Source organism: Apodemus sylvaticus, chromosome 10, assembly GCF_947179515.1.
Source record: "Apodemus sylvaticus chromosome 10, mApoSyl1.1, whole genome shotgun sequence".
In the NCBI taxonomy this organism is placed as follows: Eukaryota; Metazoa; Chordata; class Mammalia; order Rodentia; family Muridae; genus Apodemus; species Apodemus sylvaticus.
The window spans coordinates 50,075,365-50,101,513 of NC_067481.1; the positions used below are offsets into that span (position 1 = coordinate 50,075,365).

General features: G+C 38.1%; 2 protein-coding genes across 2 annotated transcripts; one reads left to right on the plus strand and one right to left on the minus strand.

The window, feature by feature from the left end:
• Window positions 1–4,919: 4,919 nt before the first annotated feature.
• Window positions 4,920–5,858, plus strand: LOC127694188 (olfactory receptor 1496). Its single transcript, XM_052195648.1, has one exon. The coding sequence runs from the start codon at window positions 4,920–4,922 to the stop codon at window positions 5,856–5,858; it is 939 nt and encodes a 312-aa protein (XP_052051608.1).
• An 18,971-nt stretch (window positions 5,859–24,829) lies between these two features.
• LOC127694030 (olfactory receptor 1-like) lies at window positions 24,830–25,765 on the minus strand. The gene has a single exon (XM_052195394.1). The coding sequence runs from the start codon at window positions 25,763–25,765 to the stop codon at window positions 24,830–24,832; it is 936 nt and encodes a 311-aa protein (XP_052051354.1).
• Window positions 25,766–26,149: the final 384 nt, after the last annotated feature.

A 26,149-nucleotide genomic window follows, 5' to 3' on the forward strand; every position in this document is an offset into this window, starting at 1 on the left:
AATGTCTGCCTGAGAGTGTCCTCCTCTGTATTTGTCATGCACTAGTAGCACCTCCCAAGTGACAGGTATATCCAGCTCCAGTCAGCAAGTACTTGTGAGCATTGATGGTTTTGTTGTACTTAAAACCTACTGTTTGATGGGCTGGAAAGTTAGCAGTTAAAGGCTAGGCCCACATCTACAAATAAAAGACTACTGATGTTGTATTGTGAAAATTTTTGTTGTGTGAAACACTGTGAGTCATTAATAATTAGAAAATTCCTGATAATGTGGGTGTTTTGCATTTACACTTTTTGCTTTCCCTTTTGAGTGGACTCCAGTCAATAGAAAACCTGCAGATTACCTGAACATGGAATGCATATGCATATTTTCATGATTTTTGACTTTTTTGTTGCTGCTATTTATGTATTAGTTATGTTTTTTGTAATTTAAACTGTACATTCTATTAAATATGCCAAGTAGTGATCAGTGACCAAATTGGTTTCCACTAGAGATCTCTGAGGTAAATTTGCCTCAGAATGCTGCTGGATAGTTATGTATTTAATGAGTTATATAGGTTCTGGACTCCTCTGGGATGCCAGACAGCAAGGCCTAGTGATGGTAGCAGGGTGATGTATGTAGAAGTGGTACAGATAGGTGATGAGTGCAGAGGCTGCTAGTTCCTGTGTCTGCAAATAAAATGAAGGTGAGCACTATCCAGAACCAGAAATTGACTCAGCTTCAACAGATCTGCATACACTCAGGAAAAGTGTCTTGCTGTCAATTGGAATTACTATGTTATTCATGACAACATTCTAGGTATGATAATTTTCTTTTTTTCTCTGTCTTCCATGACTTCCATATCTTGTGCTAATATTTATTTCTTGGTCATTATGCATCCCTTTCATATTTATGTGTTCATTCCAATGACAAATTATGCCCTTTTTATCTACATAGCATATCATTTCAACACAAGATCATCCCTGTGAGTTCAGTGCTAGTGTGCAGAAGGGTTCTTTAGCATACTTTCACCTTTGGGGTCCTAAACCCTGAACTACATTTTCCGCAAGATGATGGTTACCTTTATGTGTTCATGTTCATAAATCTCTTTTTAACTGAAAATGTATGTGATTGGTCCTAAGTGCAGTCCATCAAGAGTGACATTAATATCATTTAGGTGTTAATTAAATGTACAATGAAATCTATTCAATAAAATTCAGTGCTTCTGAAGATTCCAAACTTATATTCAGGAGTACAAAATGTTAGAAACCTATTCTTTGTCATTTCCATGTACTGTTTTATTTGAGAAGTGTGGACATAACATCTAAAGAAATTTCTGAAATCCATTGACCCATCGGTTGTAATAGTTGATGGTGGTTTCTCTGGTTTTGATCTTCCAAAAATTGCCTCCTTAAAAGAGTTAATGCTCAATTTCAGGGAAGGAGAAACTATACAAAACAACCCTTTCACACTCAGCACTGTACTCTACTTCACAGGGCTGTTCCTGTGTTGAAATGGTATGCTATATATATATATATATATATATATATATATATATATATATATATATATATATATATAAAGGACATAGTTTGTCATTGGAATGAACATATTCCAATGGGTATTGTACTCCACAATATCTAAGCATGTCTGTTTGTGAAGGTGCAAGTTGTCAGACTGGGGTTTAGCACAACAGAAAAAGTTGCTTATATATCTTGAAGTTTCTCCTGTTCTGTCAGCTTTAAGAGATGCAATAAAATCATTAGCCATGGTTGTCCATAATTACAGAATGATGTGTGTGTGTGTATGTGTGTGTGTATGAAAACATGTGTAAACATTCATGTGTGCTGTCTGTCTGTTTCTCCCTCTCCCTCTCCTTCCCCCCACCATGTGTGTGTTTGTGTGTGTGTGTGTGTGTTTGTATGTGTTTGCACATGCACATGCATAGGTATATCACTAAAGACTGTCCAGTATTAAAGACTGACAAGAACATAAGAACATTTAAAGAACTGCCTAGAACACTGTAGTCCCTGATAAGACTGCCCACTATCTAATTATCTATGTATCTAAGACAGAAAATGCAACATTTTTCTACACTTAAAAGTCTTTGGCCCTAATTCCTTAATCTGAATGCATAAAGCTCACCATGCAATGATGTGTTAGTTACATTAGTCAAAGTGTAGAGATTTTAATGACATTTAGAGACTATCTACATAGCATCCAGGATTTTTACAAATCAGCATTAGTGTTTAATCCACTTGATGTATAAATTCATCACACATACAGCATAGACCTTGAGGAATAACTCAAGTGAAAATTCCAAACTAACTTGTTGCTCCTTCTTTTTTATAATTCATAAAATTTTTCATTTTATCCATGTAAGACATGAATATCTATGATATTCTATGGACAAAAACATATAGATATTATTTGTAGTCACCAGTATTACTGAGATAACAAAAGATTAATCATAACACTGAAGAAGTACATTCAATCTCTGACACACTGTACAGAGATTTTATTGCTAAGTATTCAAGACTTTCTATTTAAATGGGAATGTTTTGAATTTAAAGAAATCTGTATTAGTTTGGACAGCAAGTAAAATTTCACTCACCAAATTTATGCATCATGATTGGCACTGGTCCTAGTTAGAGATTAAGAATGATTGTAAAGAACCAAATGTAGTGAAAGCTTTTGTTACTTTTCCTGCATATAGTTTACAGTTGATAGAAGGATAGGTTAAAGGATAATCAAAGTAGTACTTGTTTGGTATATGTTTAGGTTTGTAGGGAACATGGATGAACTTAGGATAAAGAGACAAAATAAATTTAGTTGAGTATATGATAAGCAATAAGCTGGACATAGGAGTGACGATGAACTAGATGGAGGGAAAACAGGATGAGGAAGTAAGAGACAAGAGAAGAAGGGAGGAACAACTCCAAAATATGGGACATGAATTGATTTACCACAGCACTGAATGATGTGAGAAAAGCATGTGGGACCATGTGGGATGTATGACTGGGCAACTGTGAGATTATGAGACAGCTTTGAATGCCTGACAGGGTCATTGACCTTATCACTAAAATAGCAGTGGTGATCTGAAAAATGATTCAGAAAGATGTGAAGGAGGAACTCCTCTGTTAGAATGCCACAGTGTAAATGAGTCATGATGAAGGAGAAGGGAAAGGAGACTGCTTCTGTATTCCAGAAGGCCAATATATGATCCTTAAATATCAATATAACCTCACAGAGAGGAATGGATAAAACAGGATAGTAGAGGAGAGTCTCTGCATAATATATGATGGCAGTTTAATGTGAGGAAAAATGAATGGAATGATGTTCACATAGATCTGATTTAAACCTGATTTTCTTTTGTTTATACTATGGTAGACTAGAGAGGGAGGAGAAGGAGGAATTCTTTGAGAAGTAATACAGTGAAAACATGTATTTCACTTGGGGCTTTTGAGCTTCAGATGCCTGTCATACATGCAATGAAGAGAAGATTAGTTAAGAGTAAACCAGAAACCTGTATGTTGCAGGGACATGAAGGTCTGTGTTTGAAATGGTAATATAACCACTGGCACATTGAGATTTCCTTGAAATTTATGTAAAACTAAGATAATAAAGCTTATACAAATTCTTTAATAAATGTAATATACAAAATAACATAGAACAAATACAAGTGAACAAACCAGTTATCCAGGATGAGCAGGAAATATGAGAGGAAAACATTAGTATTTTAGAAATATCATAGAACTTTCTGGAAAACAACAAGAGATAGAAAACTATAAAAGGTAAGTTGAGAAAATTCATTGGTGAGGTTCTTTTTTTTTGTTGCTTTTTTGTTTTTTTCTTTTTGTTTTTATTTTATAGACCTGAAGTAAATCTATCAATGGTCAAATAGTAAAACAGAGCTGGCCTGCTGTGAGCTATGGGCTATTTAATAATTTGTCTTAAAAGTCTTGTTAATAATTATGTATTTTATTTTTTAGATTTGCTCAATATGTATGAGTGTTTTTGTCACATGTATACCTGTGTAGCTCGTGTATGCCTGGTGTCCTTAGATGTCAGAAGAGGATATTATCTTCCCTGGAACTGGAGATATAGATGGTTGTGGACTGCCATGTAGGTGTTGGGAATAAAACCTGGGTCCTCTGTCAGAATAACATTGTGTTCCTGTCTGCTCAGCCATCTTGACAGACCCAATGATTATATATTTTAAATTTGTAGAATTGTGAATCAGAAATACTCAAGTAGTTTTCTAAAGTACCAGAATACCAACTTTTGTAAGCTGCAGTGTTTTTTCACAGAAACATGCTGGACAGTGTAAACTGGTCACTGGTTGGTTCTTGGTTGCTAGTGGGATTTCCATGGGCAAAAATTATGTTAGGGTATCATAATTTATCCTTTTTAAAAGATAAATTTTAAGTTATCTTTCATCTTTTTTATTTCCTTTATTTACATTTCAAATGTTATCCTCTTTCCAGCTTCCTCCTGAAAACTCCTATCCCATTTCCCTTTCACCTGCTTCAATGAGAGTGCTCCCCCACTCACCCATCCCTTCTCCCCACTCTGGCATTCTCCTACACTGGTGCATTGAGCCTTCACAGAAGCAATGGCCTCTCCTCCCACTGATACCCAACAAGGCCATCCTCTGCTACATTTGCAGTTGGAGCCATGGGTTCCTCCACGTGTACTTTTTGGTTGGTGGTTTAGTCCCTGGGAGCTCTGGGGGCACTGGTTGGTTGATAATTGTTGTTCTTCCTATAGGGTTGCAAATGTCTTTAGCTTCTTCAGTAATGTTTACAGATATTAGAAATTTTTACATTATAATCACTATGATGACTCTCTCGTTGATTTTTGTAGAATATATATCTTAGGTATATATTTATTTTAAAACAAGTGATTCTGATATTTTCTCATTAGGATACTGGAGAAAAAGAATGATAATGAAAAACCAAACTATCACCACCCACTTCCTCCTCCTGGGCTTGCCTATGCAGCCAGAGCACCAACACTTGTTCTATGCCTTATTCCTGGTCATGTACCTCACCACTGTCCTGGGAAACCTCCTAATCATTGCCCTTGTTCAACTGGACTCCCATCTCCACACACCAATGTACTTGTTTCTTAGCAACTTGTCCTTTTCTGATCTCTGCTTTTCCTCTGTCACAATGCCCAAAATGCTGCAGAATATTCAGAGCCAGGACCCATCCATCCCCTATGGAGGCTGCCTGGCACAAACATACTTCTTCATGGTTTTTGGAGATATGGAGAGCTTCCTTCTTACGGCCATGGCCTATGACCGCTATGTGGCCATCTGCTTCCCTCTGCATTACTCCAGCATCATGAGCCTTAAGTTCTGTGCTTGTCTACTACTGCTATTGTGGATGCTTACAACATCCCATGCCATGATGCACACCCTGCTTGCAGCAAGACTGTCTTTTTGTGAGAACAATGTGATCCTCAACTTTTTCTGTGATCTATTTGTTCTCCTAAAGCTGGCCTGCTCAGACACTTATGTTAATGAGTTGATGATATTTATCATGAGTTCTCTCCTCATTGTTGTTCCATTTTTCCTCATTGTCATGTCCTATGCAAGGATCATTGCCTCCATTCTTAAGGCTCCTTCTACCCAAGGCATCTACAAGGTCTTCTCCACATGTGGCTCCCATCTGTCTGTAGTGTCACTGTTCTATGGAACAATTATTGGCCTCTACTTATGTCCATCAGGTAATAATTCTACTATAAAGGAGACAGCCATGGCCATGATGTACACAGTGGTGACTCCCATGCTCAACCCCTTCATCTACAGCCTGAGGAACAGAGACATGAAAAGAGCTCTAATAAAAGTTATCTGTAGTAAGAAAATCTCTCTGTAACAGTAGCACTTGGGATTTTATCTAATTTTATGCAATAAATGTATTGAGATTAATATGTTATATCAAATATTGTCCCTTATTATTGGACCTACAAGGAAGAGTATGCTAAATGACTATACAATACATGAAAGAGAAAAGTTTTTGTGGAGAGGTCAAAGTAATACAGATTGTCTTTGATATCTGTTTATAGCTTCCTCTTTACCTTGCATAAAGAACCCTGGAAATGCATAGTGGATGAGGTACTGCCTAATATGATCTCTGTTCCTTTTAATTATCTGTAAATTATTATTTTACCCTGCCTTTCATGATTATTGATATTTCAGTTAAAATTATTTAAGTAATATCAATGAAATGTCTCTATTTCCAATCTTCCTTCTAAGGCTTTCCCATATTATGACATATTTTATTCTTTTAGTTCTTTTAATTCATTTCCAATTCATGTTAATTCATTTCCAATTCATGTTAGCCTTTGTGACTAGTCTTGACCCTGAACAAATCTGGGGGAATTGTTTTGTATAGTCATATTAATTTTAAATTTTTATTCTAACATTTGAAATTGATTACTAATCAGACACCTTTCAATTTTATTTACTTCTCTGTGATAAGGGAAAGAAGAAAGCTAGAAGCTTGTAATGCCTCATGTGTATTCATATTTTATTTTGTCTTCTTTTTCTTTTTTATTAGATATTTTCCTTACTTACATTTCAAATGTTATCCTGTTTCCTGGTTTTCCCTCCAAAAACACCTGATCCCATCCCCCTTCCTCCTACTCATCAACCCACTCAGTCCCTCTACCATGTCCTGGCATTCATATTTTACTTTGTAAACTATCTATTTTTAGCAGATGACTTTGTCTACTCTTAGTAAAATCTCAAGGTAGAAGAGAAGATTCTATTTTACAGACTGAAGTATGTGAACTGCAGTGACTTTCCATCCCACATAGAGGGGCTATGGATGAGTGAGTATGAGATTATACATGAATTCCACTCTTTTGTATCATTTCTGTATAATAAAGATATTTTCTGTATGCTGCACTCTTTGCTTCACTGTGGCATGGAATAGCCCTGGTCCATTTACTTTCTCAGTTGTCCTTGGCAGTTGTTGACACACAAACCCAGTCCTGTATACTCTACTGACCCCTGAACCCCAAAATACATACATCATCTCCATGTGAAGCCAATCATGCCTCTAGAAATTCTTACTACTTTGGGAACTTATTCACTTGAGCCTCTCTGTAATCTTCAATAGGAACAAGCCCATTTTGAGCTCTTTCTTACACAGCCTTCTTCGTCATTTAGCTTGTTTTTCAATTATGATGTCATCGACCACCCACTGATGGAAGATGTAAGCAGTTCTGATCTATATAAGTTGTTCTACACACACACACACACACACACACACACACACACATTTTATATTTACAAAAGTGAATAATAACTCATAGAAATTTGAATTATGCCTTTTTGTTGAGTTTTAATTTAATATATTTATTATTATTATTATTACTATTATTGCTCCTATTAGTTAAGGTAGCATTGACTGTTTAGATTGATCAATTCTGAAATCTCATCGTCATGGTATAAAAGCATTATCGGGAACAAGACAGACAATATATAAATTAAACCACTTTCCTTCTTATGTGCAAAATAAAGTTTAAAAAACTGAAATGATTCTATATTCAATAGCTATGACATTAGATGTAACTGCTATATCTCAGAAGCAAAAACTGCTGAGCAATGTAAACCAGTGCTACCATGTGAAAATATAGCCTAGAAGGTACAGGTCTTTAAACAGCTTTTAAACATTTTAACTGATACATAAATCATACAGTTGTATTAATATAATACAATGTGATGAATACCACATGTAATGTAAAAGATGGACTGTGTCAGAGTGGTGGTGGTTTAAGAAAAAGCAAGTGGAAAGAGTGAGGCTAATAAGGAACTTAAAAAAAAAATAGAAATCAAGCCAGGTATGATTGATCATGCCTGAGATTTCAGCACACAAGAGGCTCAGGCACACACATCAATGCAAATATTAGGGCAGCAATGTTGCACAGTGAGACCTTGTGAGGTCAGCCTATCTGTGTAGTGAGACCCTGTGAGGTCAGCCTATCTGTGTAGTGAGACCATGTGAGTTTATCCTGAGGTGCACAGTGAGACAATGCAGAAGAAATGTGACCAATCCTGCTCAGTTAGACATCAGGGTGTCAAGGGAGGGAGTGAGTATGGAAGAAAAAATAATTAGCACTATAACATGACTCCAGCAAGCAGTGAAGCAAATTTATTTTTCCCAAGCCGCCTTTATACCATTCAATCTACATGCAAAGTATAGGGTCAAGGAGGAAACAAGGCACAAACAAAAGTTCCATGGTCACTGTTCCTAGGGACTTATCAAAATGATTAAGATGCAAGGAACATATTCCTCAGCTGCATTTTCTTGAGCCTACTTCCTTGTCCTAGCCTAATGTAAATATTCTCTTTAGTTTCCTAAAAACTATACCAAGAGCTCTCCCCAGTAATGAAATTCCCAAACATTAGTACTGGGTTTTGAATATTGTATTTGCTCCAGAAAAAGGATGATATAACAATTTTTCAAACTTTTGTACAAAGAGTTACCATATAATTGAGAAAAGATACAGTTGTGGGATTCAAACAAATAGTTTTGCTTCATTATGCATGCATGCATAATTTATGATGGTAAAATAGCAGAATGAGGTAGATATATAAAACATATCATACTCAAGGAATAAAAATTTATTCAACAACATAAACAAATGAATTTTTGGTTCATACTACTGTGTAGAGGTTTTATGGAAATAAACAATGCCACTGTAAAGACTGTATATTGCATGAGTGAAATTTCACAGAGATATATTAAAAAGCCATATATAAATGGTCATTTGTGGTGTTGCCTTCCAAATATTTTTATTTTTATCCATAAGTTTATGTTACTCTTAAACATGGGTGGAGAACCTTCTGATTGTAGTGGATATAGGTTAACCCCAAGTCACATAACTGTTCAATTGCTGAGGATATATGACTATGATATGCAGCCATAAGTAGGATCATATCTGGAACATCCCTTCTTCAAGGCTCAGGAAGAATCATGGAAGAAGAGGTAGAAAGATGGGAAGGACTGTAAGATGTTGACTTCTGATGATGACAAAACTGTTGCAAACCTAAACTTACAGTGAGTGTGGTCACCTGAACAAAACTTGCACAGATCAAGACAGTTAAAAGTTCCAGCTTAAACAATTCAAATTGCATTTGACATCCTACCCCTAGATGATGAGCTATGGGCAATTAACAATTGCATAGAGAGGGAGCATTCATCTTCCACAGTGATGAGCTCCTCCGTTTGATTTTCTGATACAAAATGGTCAGGTCTTTGAAGTGTACATGTGCAGGCCACACTGAATGAGCTCATTAGATTGTATTCAAATGTGGCTCTCTTTATGTGTATTTATAACAATAATAGTCAACAGGAGTTGCCTTGAGAGATAGATGAGTTGGTAAAATAGGTAACATGCAAATATGAGGCTCTGTATTCAGTCTATAGAGCCCATAAATAAGTACTACCTCTATCCCAAAACTCTCTAAGTGCATAGCCAACTCTGCAATCTTCTCTAACATAGGAGATTTGTCAGCTTCCCCCCTGATCTTTTCAAAAAGTGTATACATGAAAACCATGAAACAAAACCCAAAACCCACCTCTAGAAATAAGTTAGGAGACACTCAGCAGCTGAAGCTGCTATTTTGCCAACCTCCTTAAAGAACATTTATAACTCCTCATTACTTGATCATTCCTCAACCATATTTGAAGCAGAATTACTCATTATACCCATACCACATTGTTCACTACCTATATGCTTGGGTTTGTAAAAATGAACTTTAATAAGGGTTTTTAAATGTTTTGACCTCCTCTTTAGCCAGTCATCTGAAGGCAGGGGAGAAAAGATCTACAAGGGGATGTTGATCTGCTTAGAAGTAGTTCTTTGGGGGTGATTCCAATCTCTGTTTTTCAGGATACCAGCAGTGCAGTTCAAAAGTTTCACCAAACACAAATCAGCAACAGCATATAATCCAGCAGAAACTGCCAGGCCTCTGCTGAATAGGCATGAGTCAGAAGGAGTGACCAGGACCAGCTAGAATGCCAGGAGTTCTCTGCTGTGCCTCTCTTAATGAAGTGAAGGTTACCAATGATGCACGAATGAGCCATTACAGAGCTAGCTATGCAAGTGGTCTGAGTCTGTTGATTCCCACTTACACTCTTTCCAAAATTATGTGTCCTCCCAAGGGTCTTGCCTCAGTAAAACACCACATGAGTCTGCATCACATGACAAAAGCACAAACATCCACATGATCTTGTTTTGGTATTTCTGGTAGATGTCCTTAGGACACATGCTGTTTTATGAAGGGAAATGGAAGATCAGTGAGTCTGGGAGCGGGGAGGTATGTGTTTATGGAGGGGGAGCAAACCGAGAGAAGGAGAGGAAGGGTAAGCTTGAGCAGTGATTGAGAGGGATTGTATGAGATAATAAAGTAAAAATATCAAAACCCCCAATAATTCTTTATAAGCAAGTTGGCACATACTAAATATGCAGAGAGGGTTCATGAAAGGACTGTGACCAGTGTGAGTGTGGTGATCATGGCTCTGCCTGGCCTGGTTCTTCTCCCCAGTTCTTTCTGCTTTGCCAAAAATTGTTAGATTACATTCTTTTTTAAAAATTTATTTATTTATTTGTTTGTTTGTTTGTTTATTATACAGTGTTCTGCCTGCAGGCTGGAAGAGGATACCAGATTATGTTATAGATAGTTATGTACCACATTGCATTTCCTGGGAATAGTACTCAGGACCTGTGGAAGGGCAGCCAGAGCTCTTAACCTCTGAGCCATCTTTCCAGCCATAGATTACATTCTCAAAGCTGACCACCAGGGTCTTTTCCCACATTTTGTCAGTGCTTCCTCCTGAGAATTACTACAAGGTACATCTCTTAAAGTATTGAAGTCAAGCAATCAAAGCCCCTTTAAATTAAGCACCTCATTCTTATACAGGATTTTCCATTGTACCTTTATAAACTTCCATTATCCTATATGGCAGGTCTGTCTCCTCTCTATCCAGTCACTGTCCTTAGTCCCATTTACCTCCAGAACAAATGCTACTTAACCCTCCTTTGTCCCCTTTCTCCATTCTGCTTTGTTCTCTTCTCCCTCTTGTTCTGCTTGCTGGCTTTGTTGCTTATACTTGTCCTCTGTCCCTGTGGGGAGATTAAATCTCATATTGACTGGGTTTTTTCCCTTACAGAACATTTTCAGTTTTGTGAGGTCCCATTTATCAATTCTTGATCTTAGAGCCTGAGCCATTAGACTCCGGAAATTCCCCCTGTGCCAGTGAGATTGACGTTCTTCCCCATATTCTCTTTTATTATTCAGTGTATCTGCTTGTATGTTGAGGTCCTTGATCCATGTGGATTTGAACTTTGTGCAAGATTATAAATATGGATCTATTTTCATTTTTCTTTTTTTTCTTTTATTTATTTATTGATATATTTATTTACATTTCAAATGATTTCCCCTTTTCTGGACCCCCACTCCCCGAAAGTCCCATCAGCCCCTTCCCTCCCCCTGTTTTCCCACCCAAACCTTCCCACTTCCCTCTTCTGATTTTGTTCTATATTGCTTCGCTGAGTCTTTTCAGAACAAGGGGCCACTCCTCCGTTCTTCTTGTACCTCATTTGATGTGTGAATTATGTTTTGGGTATTCCAGTTTTCTAAGTTAATATCCACTTATTAGTGAGTGCATACCATGATTCATCTTTTGACTCTGGGTTATCTCACTTAGTATGATGTTCTCCAGCACCATCCATTTGCCTAGGGATTTCATGAATTCATTGTTTCTAATGGCTGAATAGTACTCCATTGTGCATATATACCACATTTTTTGCATCCACTCTTCTGTTGACGGATACCTGGGTTCTTTCCAACTTCTGGCAATTATAAATAGGGCTGCTATGAACATAGTAGAACATGTATCCTTATTACATGCTGGGGAATCTTTTGGGTATATGCCCAGGAGTGGTATAGCAGGATCTTCTGGCAGTGAGGTGCCCAGCTTTCGGAGGAACCGCCAGACTGATTTCCAGAGTGGTTGTACCAATTTGCAACCCCACCAGCAGTGGAGGAGTGTTCCTCATTCTCCACATCCTCGCCAACACCTGCTGTCTCCTGAATTTTTAATCTTAGCCATTCTGACTGGTGTAAGGTGAAATCTCAGGGTTGTTTTGATTTGCATTTTCCTAATGACTAATGAAGTTGAGCATTTTTTAAGATGTTTCTCCGCCATCCGAAATTCTTCAGGTGAGAATTCTTTGTTTAACTCTGTACCCCATTTTTTAATAGGGTTGTTTGGTTTTCTGGAGTCTAACTTCTTGAGTTCTTTATATATATTGGATATTAGCCCTCTATCTGATGTAGGATTGGTGAAGATCTTTTCCCAATTTGTTGGTTGCCGATCTGTCCTTTTGATGGTGTCCTTTGCCTTACAGAAACTTTGTAATTTTATGAGGTCCCATTTGTCAATTCTTGATCTTAGAGCATATGCTATTGGTGTTCTGTTCGGAAACTTTCTCCCTGTACCGATGTCCTCAAGGGTCTTCCCCCGTTTCTTTTCTATTAGCTTCAGAGTGTCTGGCTTTATGTGGAGGTCCTTGATCCATTTGGATTTGAGCTTAGTACAAGGAGACAAGGATGGATCAATTCGCATTCTTCTGCATGCTGACCTCCAGTTGAACCAGCACCATTTGTTGAAAAGGCTATCGTTTTTCCATCAGATGTTTTCAGCCCCTTTGTCGAGGATCAAGTGGCCATAGGTGTGTGGGTTCATTTCTGGATCTTCAATCCTGTTCCATTGATTTGCCTGCCTTTCACTGTACCAATACCATGCAGTTTTTAACACTATTGCTCTGTAGTATTGCTTGAGGTCAGGTATACTGATTCCCCCAGAATTTCTTTTGTTGCTGAGAATAGTTTTAGCTATCCTGGGTTTTTTGTTATTCCAGATGAATTTGAGAATTGCTCTTTCTAACTCTGTGAAGAATTGAGTTGGGATTTTGATGGGTATTGCATTGAATCTGTATATTGCTTTTGGCAAAATGGCCATTTTAACTATATTGATCCTGCCGATCCATGAGAATAAGAGGTTTTCCCATTTTTTGAGGTCTTCTTCCATTTCCTTCTTCAGAGTCTTGAAGTTCTTGTCATACAGATCTTTCACATGTTTGGTAAGAGTCACCCCAAGATACTTTATACTGTTTGTGGCTATTGTGAAGGGGGTCATTTCCCTAATTTCTTTCTCAGCCTGCTTATCCTTTGAGTATAGGAAGGCAACTGATTTGCTTGAGTTGATTTTATAACCTGCCACTTTGCTGAAGTTGTTTATCAGCTGTAGGAGTTCTCTAGTGGAGTTTTTTGGGTCACTTAGGTAGACTATCATGTCATCTGCAAATAATGATAGTTTGACTTCTTCCTTTCCAATTTGTATCCCTTTGACCTCCTTATGTTGTCGAATTGCCCGAGCTAGTACCTCAAGTACAATATTGAAAAGATAAGGAGAAAGGGGGCAGCCCTATCTAGTCTCTGATTTTAGAGGGATTGCTTCAAGTTTCTCTCCATTTAGTTTGATGCTGGCTACTGGTTTGCTGTATATTGCTTTAACGATGTTTAGGTATGGGCCTTGAATTCCTGTTCTTTCCAAGACTTTAAGCATGAAAGGATGCTGAATTTTGTCAAATGCTTTTTCAGCATCCAATGAAATGACCATGTGGTTTTTTTCTTTGAGTTTGTTTATGTAGTGGATTGCATTGATGGATTTCCGTATATTGAACCAACCCTGCATTCCTGGGATAAAGCCTACTTGATCATGGTGGATGATTGTTTTGATGTGTTCTTGGATTCGGTTGGCAAGAATTTTATTGAGTATTTTTGCATCGATGTTCATAAGGGAGATTGGTCTGAAGTTTTCTTTCTTTGTTGGATCTTTGTGTAGTTTTGGTATCAGCGTAATTGTTGCTTCGTAGAAGGAATTGGGTAGGGTTCCTTCTGTTTCTATTTTGTGGAATAGTTTGAAGAGTATTGGTGTTAGGTCTTCTTTGAAGGTCTAATAGAATTCTGCACTGAAACCATCAGGTCCTGTGCTTTTTTTGGTTGGAAGACTTTCTATGACCCCTTCTATTTCTTTAGGGGTTATGGGACTGTTTAGATGATCTATTTGGTCCTGATTTAATTTTGGTATTTGGTATCTGTCTAGGAAATTGTCCATTTCCTCCAGATTCTCCAGTTGTGTTTAGTATAGGCTTTTGTAGTAGGATCTGATGATTTTTTGGATTTCCTCAGTTTCTGTTGTAATATCTCCCTTTTCATTTCTAATTTTGTTGATTTGGATACTTTCTCTGTGCCCTTTGGTCAGTCTGGCTAAGGGTTTATCTATCTTGTTGATTTTCTCAAAGAACCAGCTCCTGGACTCGTTGATTCTTTGTATGGTTCTCTTTGTTTCCACTTGATTGATTTCAGCCCTGAGTTTGATGATTTCCTGTCTTCTACTCCTCCTGGGTGAAATAGTTTCTTTTTGTTCCAGGGCTTTCAGGTGTGTCATTAAGCTGCTAGTATATGCTCTCTCCATTTTCTTTTTGGAGGCACTCAGGGCTATGAGTTTTCCTCTTAGCACTGCTTTCATTGTGTCCCAAAGATTTGGGTATGTTGTGCCTTCATTTTCATTAAATTCTAAAAAGTCTCTGATTTCTTTCTTTATTTCTTCTTTGGCCAAGGTGTCATTGAGTAGAGTATTGTTCAGTTTCCATGTGTATGTGGGTTTTCTGTTGTTTTGTTGCTATTGAAAGCCACTCTTACACCATAGTGATCTGATAGGAGGCATGTGATTAGTTCGATCTTCTTGTATTTGTTGAGGTCTTTCTTGTGACCAATTATATGGTCGATTTTGGAGAAGTACCATGAGGTGCTGAGAAAAAGGTATATTCTTTTGCTTTAGGGTGAAATGTTCTATAAATATCCATCAAATCCAATTGGTCTAAAGCTTCAATTAGTTTTACTGTGTCCCTGTTTAGTTTCTGTTTTCCTGATCGTTCCATTGAGGAGAGTGGAGTGTTGAAGTTCCCCACAATTATTGTGTTAGGTGCAATGTGTGCTTTGAGATTTAGTAAAGTTTCTTTTACAAATGAGGGTGCCCTTGTATTTGGAGCATAGATGTTCAGAATTGAAAGTTCTTCTTGGTGGATTTTTCCTTTGACCAGCAAGAAGTGTCCCTCAGTGTCTCTTTTGATGACTGTAGGTTGAAAGTCGATTTTATCTGATATTAGAATGGCTACTCCGGCTCGTTTCCCGAGGCCATTGGCTTGTAAAATTGTCTTCCAGCCTTTTACTCTAAGGTAGTTTTTGTCTTTGATATTTAGGTGTGTTTCCTGTATGCAGCAAAATGTAGGGTCCTGTTTCCTTATCCAGTCTGTTAGTCTATGTCTTTTTATTGGGGAATTGAGTCCATTGATGTTAAGAGATATTAAGGAATAGAGATTATTACTTCCTGTCATTTTTGATGTTATTTTTATATTTGAGTGATTATCTTCTTTTGGGTTTGATGAAGAAGGTTACTATCTTACTTTTTCCAGGGTGTAGTTTCCCTCCTTGTATTGGAGTTTTCCTCCTATTATTCTTTGTAGAGCTGGGTTTGTGGAAAGATATTGTGTAAATTTGGTTTTGTCATGGAATATCTTCGTTTCTCCATCTATTGTGATTGAGAGTTTTGCTGGGTATAGTAGTCTTGGCTGACATTTGTGTTCTCTTAGAGTCTGCAAGAGATCTGCCCAGGATCTTCTAGCTTTCATGGTCTCTGGTGAGAAGTCTGGTGTGATTCTGATAGGTCTTCCTTTATATGTTACTTGGCCTTTTTCTCTTACTGCCTTTAATATTCTTTCTTTGTTTAGTGCATTTGGGGTTTTAATTATTATGTGGCGAGAGGTATTTCTGCTCAGATCCAGTCTGTTTGGAGTTCTGTAGGCTTCTTGTATATTCATAGGTATCTCTCTCTTTAAGTTGGGAAAGTTTTCTTCCATAATTTTGTTAAAGATATTTGCTGGCCCTTTCAGTTGTAAATCTTCACTCTCATCTATACCTATAATCCTTAGGTTTGGTCTTCTAATTGTATCCTGGATTTCCTGGATGTTCTGGGAAACAACCTTTTTGCATTTTGCATTTTCTTTGTTGACTCAATGGTTTCTATGGTATCTTCGGCATCTGAAATGCTTTCTTCCATCTCTTGTATTCTGTTGTTTATATTTGCATCTATGGCCCCTGATTTCTTCTCAAGGTTTTCTATCTCCAAAGTTGTCTCCCTTTGTGATTTCTTAGTTGTTTCTACTTCTGTTTTTAGATCCAGGGTGGTTTTGCTCAGTTCCATCATTTGTTTGTTTGTGTTTTTCTGTAATTCTTTAAGAGATTTTTGTGTTTCCTCTTTCATGACTTCTGCCTCTTGACTCAAGTTCTCCTGCATTTCTTTAAGGTTTTTTTTTTGTGTGTTTCTTCTTTATTGGCTTCTGTCTCTTGAGCCTTATTCTCCTGCATTTCTTTAAGTGATTTTTCTGTTTCCATTATACGGGTTTCTAGCTTATTCATGTTCCCCTGTATTTTTTTTTTAAGAGATTCATTTATGTCCTTTTTGTGTTCTTCTAGCAGCATCATGATCAGTGATTTTAAATCCAAATCTTGTTTCTCTGGTGTGTTGGTATAACCAGGACTTGCTGATGTTGGCGAGTTTGGTTCAGATGCTGCCATATTGCCTAGATTTCTGTTAGTAGCGTTCCTGCGTTTGCCCTTTGCCATCTTGTTCTCTGGATTTAGTTGGTCTTGTCCCTGGCTGGTGTTTGGGCCTCCTGAGGGGCTCTGGGGCTATTACTGCAACACTATATGGCTGGGTTTCCCCTGTCGCAGACTGCTGCTGTGCTGTCCTCCTCTTGCATGCCCTTGCAGGTCTAGTGTGCTTTGCCCCAGATTGTGTCTGTGAACCAGATGGAGCCCGTTTGCACCTTCAGGGAGTGCTGATGGTATATGCTCCGGGGACCTTTTCTGCCTGCTGATCACTCTGCTGGGCAGCCGATCTCCCAACCGGGTTGGTGCACACAAGGCTAGCCTGGCTGCTCAGGCCCTCGGTCCAGGTAGAAGCCTGGGAGGCCAAGGTCAGCAAAGTTCCCCTCGGGCTATGACTGTTAATTGGGTCTGGCGGGTGGCCAGGATGGAGTACGTGTGCGCTCGTGCTCCCTGAAAGTGCAGGGAGAGTCTGCTGGGCTAACAACCTCCTGGGCGGGTTGACACACAGATGGCCCACCAAGCCGCCCAGTTCTTGGGGTCAGTCCAGGGCCTGTTGGGGCCTAGACACCCGCTTTGTTAGCTTCAGGCTATGCCTGTTATGGCTTTGCCTGCTAGAACTCTCTGGCTTCCTGTAGGCAAAATGGAGGCATGCGTGTGCTGGCCAGGGCAAAAAAAACCTCCTGACTGGGTTGGCACCCTGATGGCCCCCCCGAACAGCCCAGGGCCTGTGGTCGGGCTTAGACCCCCGCGATGTTGGCCACGGGTTATGTTTGTGTACCTCAGTCTGTCCAGTCTCTCTGGAGTCTGAAACCAAAATGGAGGCGAGTCTCTCGTGACTGGCAGGAAGCAGAGTTCTGATGTGGCTTCTGTGCGGTGAAAGGCACTGTAAATCCGCAGGTGCTTGCAGCCCGGCTGGCCAGCGAAGGTCAGTGGTCGTGGGCGCAGGGCCTAACTGGACCCTGTATTGCCTTGGTTCCACTGCTGATGGCCCTTCGGCTGGACCAGCCACTGCTGCACTGCCGCCACCGTCGCCGCCGCTGCCCAGCTTCATTTTTCTACATACAGACTTCCATTTAGACCAGCACCATTTATTGAAGTTGCTTTCTTTTGTCCATTGTATATTTTGAACTTCTGTGTCAAAGATCAAATGTCTGTAAATGTGTGGTTTTATTTCTGTGTCTTCATTCCTATTCCATTGATCAACCTGTCTATCTCTGTTCCAACATCATGTGGTTTTTATCACTATTTACCTATAGTGATTGCCTCAGAAGTCCTTTTATTGTTAAGAATTGCTTTTGCTATCCTGAGTTTTCTGTTTTTCCATATGAAATTGAGAATTACTCTTTTCATATCTGTGTGAGGAATTGTGTTTTAATTTTGAGGGGGATTGCATTGAATCTATATATTACTTTTGGTAATCATGGCCATTTTTACTATATTAATACTACCAATCAATGAGGATGGTAAGTCTTTCCAACTTCTGACATCTTCTCCAATCTTTTTCTTGAGACACACAAGTTTTTGTCATAAAGATTTTTTCCTTTCATGTTAGAGTTACACTAAGATACTTTTTATTACTTGTGACTATCCCTATTTTCTTTCTCAGACCAAGTATCATGTTTATAAATGAAGGCTACTGTTTTTTTAGTTAATTTTATATCCATACACTTTGCAGAAGTAGTTTCTCAGATGTAGAAGTTCTCTGGTAGAGTCTTTTGTGGCTGCTTATGTATACTATTATATCATGAAGAAATAGTGATATATTGACTTCTTCTTTTCCAATTTTTATCCCCTTATTCTACTTTGATTGTTTTACTGCTCTAACTAGAACTTCAAGTACTGTATTGAATAGATATGTAAAGAATGGGTAGTCTTATATTATCCCTGATTTTAGTGGGATTGCTTTAAGTGTCTCTCCGTTTAATTAGATATTGGCTATTGATTTGCCATAAGTTGTTTTTTATCCTAATTAGGTGAACATCTTAAATTCCTGATCTCTCTAATATGTTTACATGAAGGGGTGTTATATTTTGTCAAATAATATTTTAATATCTAATGAGATGATCACATTTATTTTTATTCAAGTTTGTTTATATAGTGGAATATGCTGATGAATCTCCCTATATAGAACCATTCCTGCATCTGTGGAGTAAAGCCTGTATGTATAGATAGATACCACTTATAGCTATATTATCTACATAAATATATAGATGTCTCTCTCTTTATGTATATACAGAGTCAGAGACAGACAGACATAGACATAGACATGGATGTAAATATAAAGATATTAATTTAGGTGTAGAATATATATATATATATATATATATATATATATATATATATATGATATATGATATAGATGATATAGATAAGGATGCCAAGGGAATTCAAAAAAGGTTGTTATCTCTTAGAAATGTATTTCATTTATACTGATTCAATAAATTGACTTTTGTTAATTGTTAAAGAATGAGTGTAGATGTGTTGATCTATCTATATTACGTTGAGTACTTTTGAGTACATTTACTCAAAAAGAATGACATTCAGTTGCAGAATCTCATAAATCTGTTTTCAATTTTGAAGAAACTTCATACTTGTTTTTAGTAAGGTTCTATTTGTTGAAATTAAAATAAAACTACATTTTCCTCTTTTATTTATTTCACTCAAATAACTGCATGAACTCCCCTGTTCTGTCTAAAATTTGTGGCCTATTTTCTTTAATGCTTAAATGTGTCTTATACATATATATTACTAAATATATAAATACAGCCTTAGAATTCTATATATTCCTGTGTATATGATTTCAGGGCTGACCATTTTGTTTGAAAAAACAATTGGTGGCACATTCCCTGGGAAAGACTATTTCTCCTACTCTCAGTATACCCTACTTATAGTTCTTTATATAGCATTGAGGCCCCTGGGAATTTCCCCTTCCATGTTAGCATATCTATTATATTTGTTTGTCCCATGTTTATAATACTTGATGGGTATAAGTTGTCTAATATTTATAGGAGAAATAATTTCACTTCCTGTTCCTTTTGACCTTACAATTTTATCTTCCATGATTATCCTAGAGCCTTAACTACAGGAGTTGTGTTATTAATATGTGGAGTGAGACTGGGAAACATAGGATTGCTTGTTCTGTGCATTTCATTGTGGATTTCGGTAATGATCTCATGTCTTTAACAAGAAGTATGAATCAGAGATTGGAACTAGAAATCAGATAAGTCTTTAATCTCTCTAAGCCTGACTCCATTAAAATATATCATCTGTCAAGATTGCTCTTTCAAAACAATGTGCCAACTGTGTAGCAAGATTTGACATTCCTGAGCAGTCAGTGAACATTTATTTCCTCTGCCACCATAGGCTCATGGCCATATCATAAAGCACAGTGCTCTTAATCCAATTTTAATTCTTGCTCTTAGAGCATACGCTATTGGTGTTCTGTTCAGAAACTTTCTCCCTGTACCGATGTCCTCAAGGGTCTTCCCCAGTTTCTTTTCTATTAGCTTCAGAGTGTCTGGCTTTATGTGGAGGTCCTTGATCCATTTGGATTTGAGCTTAGTACAAGGAGACAAGGATGGATCAATTCGCATTCTTCTGCATGCTGACCTCCAGTTGAACCAGCACCATTTGTTGAAAAGGCTATCTTTTTTCCATTGGATGTTTTCAGCCTCTTTGTCGAGGATCAAGTGGCCATAGGTGTGTGGGTTCATTTCTGGATCTTCAATCCTGTTCCATTGATCCTCCTGCCTGTCACTGTACCAATACCATGCAGTTTTTAACACTATTGCTCTGTAGTATTGCTTGAGGTCAGGGATACTGATTCCCCCAGATTTTCTTTTGTTGCTGAGAATAGTTTTAGCTATCCTGGGTTTTTTGTTGTTCCAGATGAATTTGATAATTGCTCTTTCTAACTCTGTGAAGAATTGAGTTGGGATTTTGATGGGTATTGCATTGAATCTGTATAGTGCTTTAGGCAAAATGGCCATTTTAACTATATTGATTCTACCGATCCATGAGCATGGGAGGTTTTCCCATTTTTTGAGGTCTTCTTCCATTTCCTTCTTCAGAGTCTTGAAGTTCTTGCCATACAGATCTTTCGCATGTTTGGTAAGAGTCACCCCAAGATACTTTATACTGTTTGTGGCTATTGTGAAGGGGGTCATTTCCCTAATTTCTTTCTCAGCCTGCTTATCCTTTGAGTATAGGAAGGCCACTGATTTGCTTGAGTTGATTTTGTAACCTGCCACTTTGCTGAAGTTGTTTATCAGCTGTAGGAGCTCTCTAGTGGAGTTCTTTGGGTCACTTAGGTAGACGATCATGTCGTCTGCAAATAATGATAGTTTGACTTCCTCCTTTCCAATTTGTATCCCTTTGACCTCCTTATGTTGTGGAATTGCCCGAGCTAGTACCTCAAGTACAATATTGAAAAGATAAGGAGAAAGGGGGCAGCCTTGTCTGGTCCCTGATTTCAGTGGGATTGCTTCAAGTTTCTCTCCGTTTAGTTTGATGCTGGCTACCGGTTTGCTGTATATTGCTTTTACTATGGGACCTCATAAGGTTACAGAGTTTCTGTAAGGCAAAGGACACCATCAAGAGGACAGATCGGCAACCAACAAATTGGGAAAAGATCTTCACCAATCCTACATCAGATAGAGGGCTAATATCCAATATATATAAAGAACTCAAGAAGTTAGACTCCAGAAAACCGAACAACCCTATTAAAAAATGGGGTACAGAGTTAAACAAAGAATTCTCACCTGAAGAACTTCGGATGGCGGAGAAGCATCTTAAAAAATGCTCCACTTCATTAGTCATTAGGGAAATGCAAATCAAAACAACCCTAAGATTTCATCTTACACCAGTCAGAATGGCTAAGATTAAAAATTCAGGAGACAGCAGGTGTTGGAGAGGGTGCGGAGAAAGAGGAACACTCCTCCACTGCTGGTGGGGTTGCAAATTGGTACAACCACTCTGGAAAGCAGTCTGGCGGTTCCTCCGAAAACTGGGCACCTCACTTCCAGAAGATCCTGCTATACCACTCCTGGGCATATACCCAGAGGATTCCCCACCATGTAATAAGGATACATGCTCTACTATGTTCATAGCAGCCCTATTTATAATTGCCAGATGCTGGAAAGAACCCAGGTATCCCTCAACAGAAGAGTGGATACAAAAAATGTGGTATATCTACACAATGGAGTACTATTCAGCCATTAGAAACAATGAATTCATGAAATTCTTAGGCAAATGGATGGAGCTAGAGAACATCATACTAAGTGAGGTAACCCAGACTCAAAAGGTGAATCATGGTATGCACTCACTAATAAGTGGTTATTAACCTAGAAAACTGGAATACCCAAAACATAATCCACACATCAAATGAGATACAAGAAGAAAGCAGGAGTGGTCCCTGGTTCTGGAAAGACTCAGTGAAACAGTATTTGGCAAAACCAGAACGGGGAATTGGGAAGGGGTGGGAGGGAGGACAGGGGAAGAGAAGGGGGCTTACGGGACTTTCGGGGAGTGGGGGGGCTAGAAAAGGGGAAATCATTTGAAATGTAAATAAATTATATCAAATAAAAAAAAATCCAATTTTAATAGATCAATGTTCTTTCGCAGTCTCAACATCTTTTCTGAGACTTAAAGGAGTCTTTTAACTGTAGCATCCTATAAACTAAAGAAAAAGTTGACATAATTTTAAATTATAATGTAACAGAATATTTATCAATATTTAAGGGGTAAAAGTGGGAGCTTAATAGATCTAAATAACACAAAAACCCAGAAGGTCAGTTCCAAATTCTGCATCTTCATTTCTGGTGTCTGGAGCTTTATGCTCAATTAGTTTAGATGGCCCTGCCTCTTCTTTTATGCTTCCAGTGTATAGCTCTCCCTTTGGCAGTTTCCACTCATTAAGTTCTGGCATCTTCAACATATAGGGTACTTGCTAAAGCCAGGATTAATTTCACATCAAAGAGTATCTTGCCCTCTCAGAAACTACATTCCTTTTGTTGCATATTCTTGGTGGCTCCCTGGAACCATAGAAGAATTATCTGTGAATCCTTCACATGCAAACCTTCCATGTCTAATGACACCACTGTGTATCTGAAACTGTAAAGTTAAAGTAAAAGCTTGGGATGGAGCAGTTCTTCTTTAAGTCACCCTTATGTTCTCCCTTACTACTTGGAAGGATATCTAGGCTGAATTTTGTCATGGTTCCTGTTCCTGTGCAGAGAGGCCTCTTCTAAACTGTGCTCATAATCTCTATAATGACCAAAGACCCTTTTCTAGCACATGCCTTGGCTGTAATATTAAGCTTCTTAAGGGTTCTCATCACTCCAAGCTGAACATTGTTTTTGTCTAATTTTCTTTTTTTCATATAGACCCTACATAAGTGTTATTGATAATAATCACTCCACAAAGACAGGTAATAAAGGACAAAGGTGAAACTTTGGAAGCACATGAAGAGTTCAAGGTTCCCCATTGGATTTAATTCACATAGAACTCTATGTGCAGCTAATTTCTGGGCAGATGATGATAACAATAGGGATCTCTGGAGGAAGCTCAAGAATGTGCAAGGATACGTAGGGCCTACAAGAAGATATACAGTTATGAAATTGGGTAGGTCTGGTTTTTATAAGAAGAGGCAGCAGACAAAATGAAACAAACAAAAATGGAAGCGTGATCCATGCCATCTTGATGCTATTGGTTTAAAAGGGATAGTGGATCTCTTATTTTGGGAATAGGAGAAAATAAAAAGAAATTGTAATTACATAGTCTTCCCTAATACTTGGGTTCAAATATTTACACTGTGTGATACAGGAGATTGTTAGCTTCCCCTTTCCAGCCACCAAACAAATAACATTACCTTCTCTACTTGTATTTTATGAAGAAGAACATAATCATATCTATAAAGTTTTTAAATTCAACCCAGGTATCCCTCAACAGAAGAGTGGATGCAAAAAATGTGGTATATATACACAATGGAGTACTATTCAGCCATTAGAAACAATGAATTCATGAAATTCTTAGGCAAATGGATGGAGCTGGAGAACATCATACTAAGTGAGGTAACCCAGACTCAAAAGATGAATCATGGTATGCACTCACTAATAAGTGGATATTAACCTAGAAAACTGGAATACCCAAAACATAATACACACATCAAATGAGGTACAAGAAGAACGGAGGAGTGGCCCCTTGTTCTGGAAAGACTCAGTGAAGCAGTATAGAACAAAATCAGAACAGGGAAGTAGGAAGGGTTGGGTGGGAAAACAGGGTGAGGGAAGGGGACTGATGGGACTTTTGGGGAGTGGGGGTCCAGAAAAGGGGAAATTATTTGAAATGTAAATAAATATATCAATAAATTAAAAAAAAGAAAAAAATGTTTCTGGGACAGTTTTGATCTACCTTATAGGATATTTCCAAATAGCAATGAGCAAGAGCAACATTAGCACTCAGGAATAGCAGACAGAGAAGCAGTAGCAGTTCTAGTAGTAGTAGTAGTAGTAGTAGTAGTAGTAGTAGTAGTAGCTGTAGTAGTAGTAGTAGTAGTAGTAGTAGTAGTAGTAGTAGCAGCAGCAGCAGCAGCGGCAGCGGCAGCAGCAGCAGCAGCAGCAACAGCAAGAGCAACAGCAGTGGCTGTATCTCCTCTTGGGGCTCTCACATTTTTTATACCCCACAAAACCCACAGAAATTCAAGTTAATATCACACATTTGTAGAAAACATCTGAAGATGATAAAATCACACTTTTCCAGAGAATAAGGTAATTTATAGTCTGTAGTTGTGGAAAATATAAAGTAGCCCCATATCCCACACCTGGGATCAGAATGAAAGGATATTCTTATAATATTTCTGTGTTTTTGAAGAAACTGAAGTTCTAACTACAAGTTCTTTTCAAGTAGTTTTCAAGAATGAAATGGAAAGGAAGGAACAATGGGTTCTCTAGTTAATACACATTTTGCATATTAAATAATTATATAGAATGCCTGTTTAGTAGAATAAGCTAAACTGGGGTCAAGTCAGGAAATGCTAGTCGATATATCAAAATATCTACTTGATGATGTTACAAATAATCTGAAAGCTGGTTATCATCTTCATAAAAGAGATTTCTTTTGAAATACTTTTTTAAGAGCTCCCTTCATGTCTCTGTTCCTCAAGCTATAGATGAAGGGGTTCAACATGGGAGTTACCACTGTGTACATCATAGACATGACAGTGTTTTTTAGAGTAGAGTTATTTTCAGAGGGACATAAGTAGAGGCCAATAATTGTCCCATAGAACAATGACACCACAGACAGATGAGAACCACAAGTAGAGAAGACCTTGTGGATGCCTTGACTTGAAGGGACCTTGAGGATGGAGGAGATGATGCATGCATAAGATGCAATGATGAGTAGAAATGGTAGTATAACAACAAGCCCTCCTATGATCAATACCAGTAACTCATTAATGTGAATATCAGAGCAGGCCAGCTTCAGAAGAGCAGATAGATCACAGAAAAAATGGGGGATCACATTGTTTTCACAGAAAGACAACCTAGTTAAGAGCAAAGTGTGCAACATGGCATACAATGTTGTCAGCACCCAGGACAGTAGCACCAGACTCACACAGAGCTTGGGGCTCATGATACTGGCATAATGAAGAGGGAAGCAGATGGCCACATAGCGGTCATAGGCCATGGCAACAAGTAGGAAGTCCTCAAGGGCTGCAAAAAACAGAAAAAAGTACACTTGTGTCAGGCATCCTGCATAGGTGATGGATGTGTCCTGGCTCTGCATGTTCTGCAGCAACTTGGGCATTGTGACAGAGGAAAAGCAGAGGTCAGAGAAGGACAAGTTGCTTAGAAACAAGTACATGGGTGTGTGGAGATGGGAGTCTAGGCAAATGAGGATGATGATGATGAGGTTCCCCAGGACAGTGGTGAGGTACATGGCCAAGAACAGGGCATAGAACAAGTGTTGGTTCTCAGGAGAAATGGGCAGGCCCAGGAGTAAGAACTGAGATATGATAGTCTGGTTGTTTCCAGACATGATCTTCCCATAATATATGTAAGTATAATGGTAGGCCACCCCTAAAAATAAAATAAAAATGAACATATACATAAGTCAAGTGCTTTACAATAATATCATATCCCTCACATTTTCTCCATTTCAAATAACTAGAATTTCTATAGCCATCAGTAACTTAATTCTTTGTTTTCTTTTTAATGTTTCATTATTCCATATTTTATGTCCTATTCTTATCTGAGATACATAATGTGTTTCCTTTCCTTTTCTTTGCCAATTGTTTATGTGTTCTTAGTGATTATGAATTTTTCTGCTCTGTCATTTTCTTATTTCTGAATGTTTTCTAGGACTCAGTGAAGACTGTCTTGTTTTGTGATTATCTGTCTAGAGTACTTCAAAGGCTTAGAT

Bases quoted from the DNA above. Each gene is read 5' to 3' on its own strand.
- LOC127694030 (XM_052195394.1), bottom strand. From the start codon at position 25,765: ATGTCTGGAAACAACCAGACTATCATATCTCAGTTCTTACTCCTGGGC.
- LOC127694188 (XM_052195648.1), top strand. From the start codon at position 4,920: ATGATAATGAAAAACCAAACTATCACCACCCACTTCCTCCTCCTGGGC.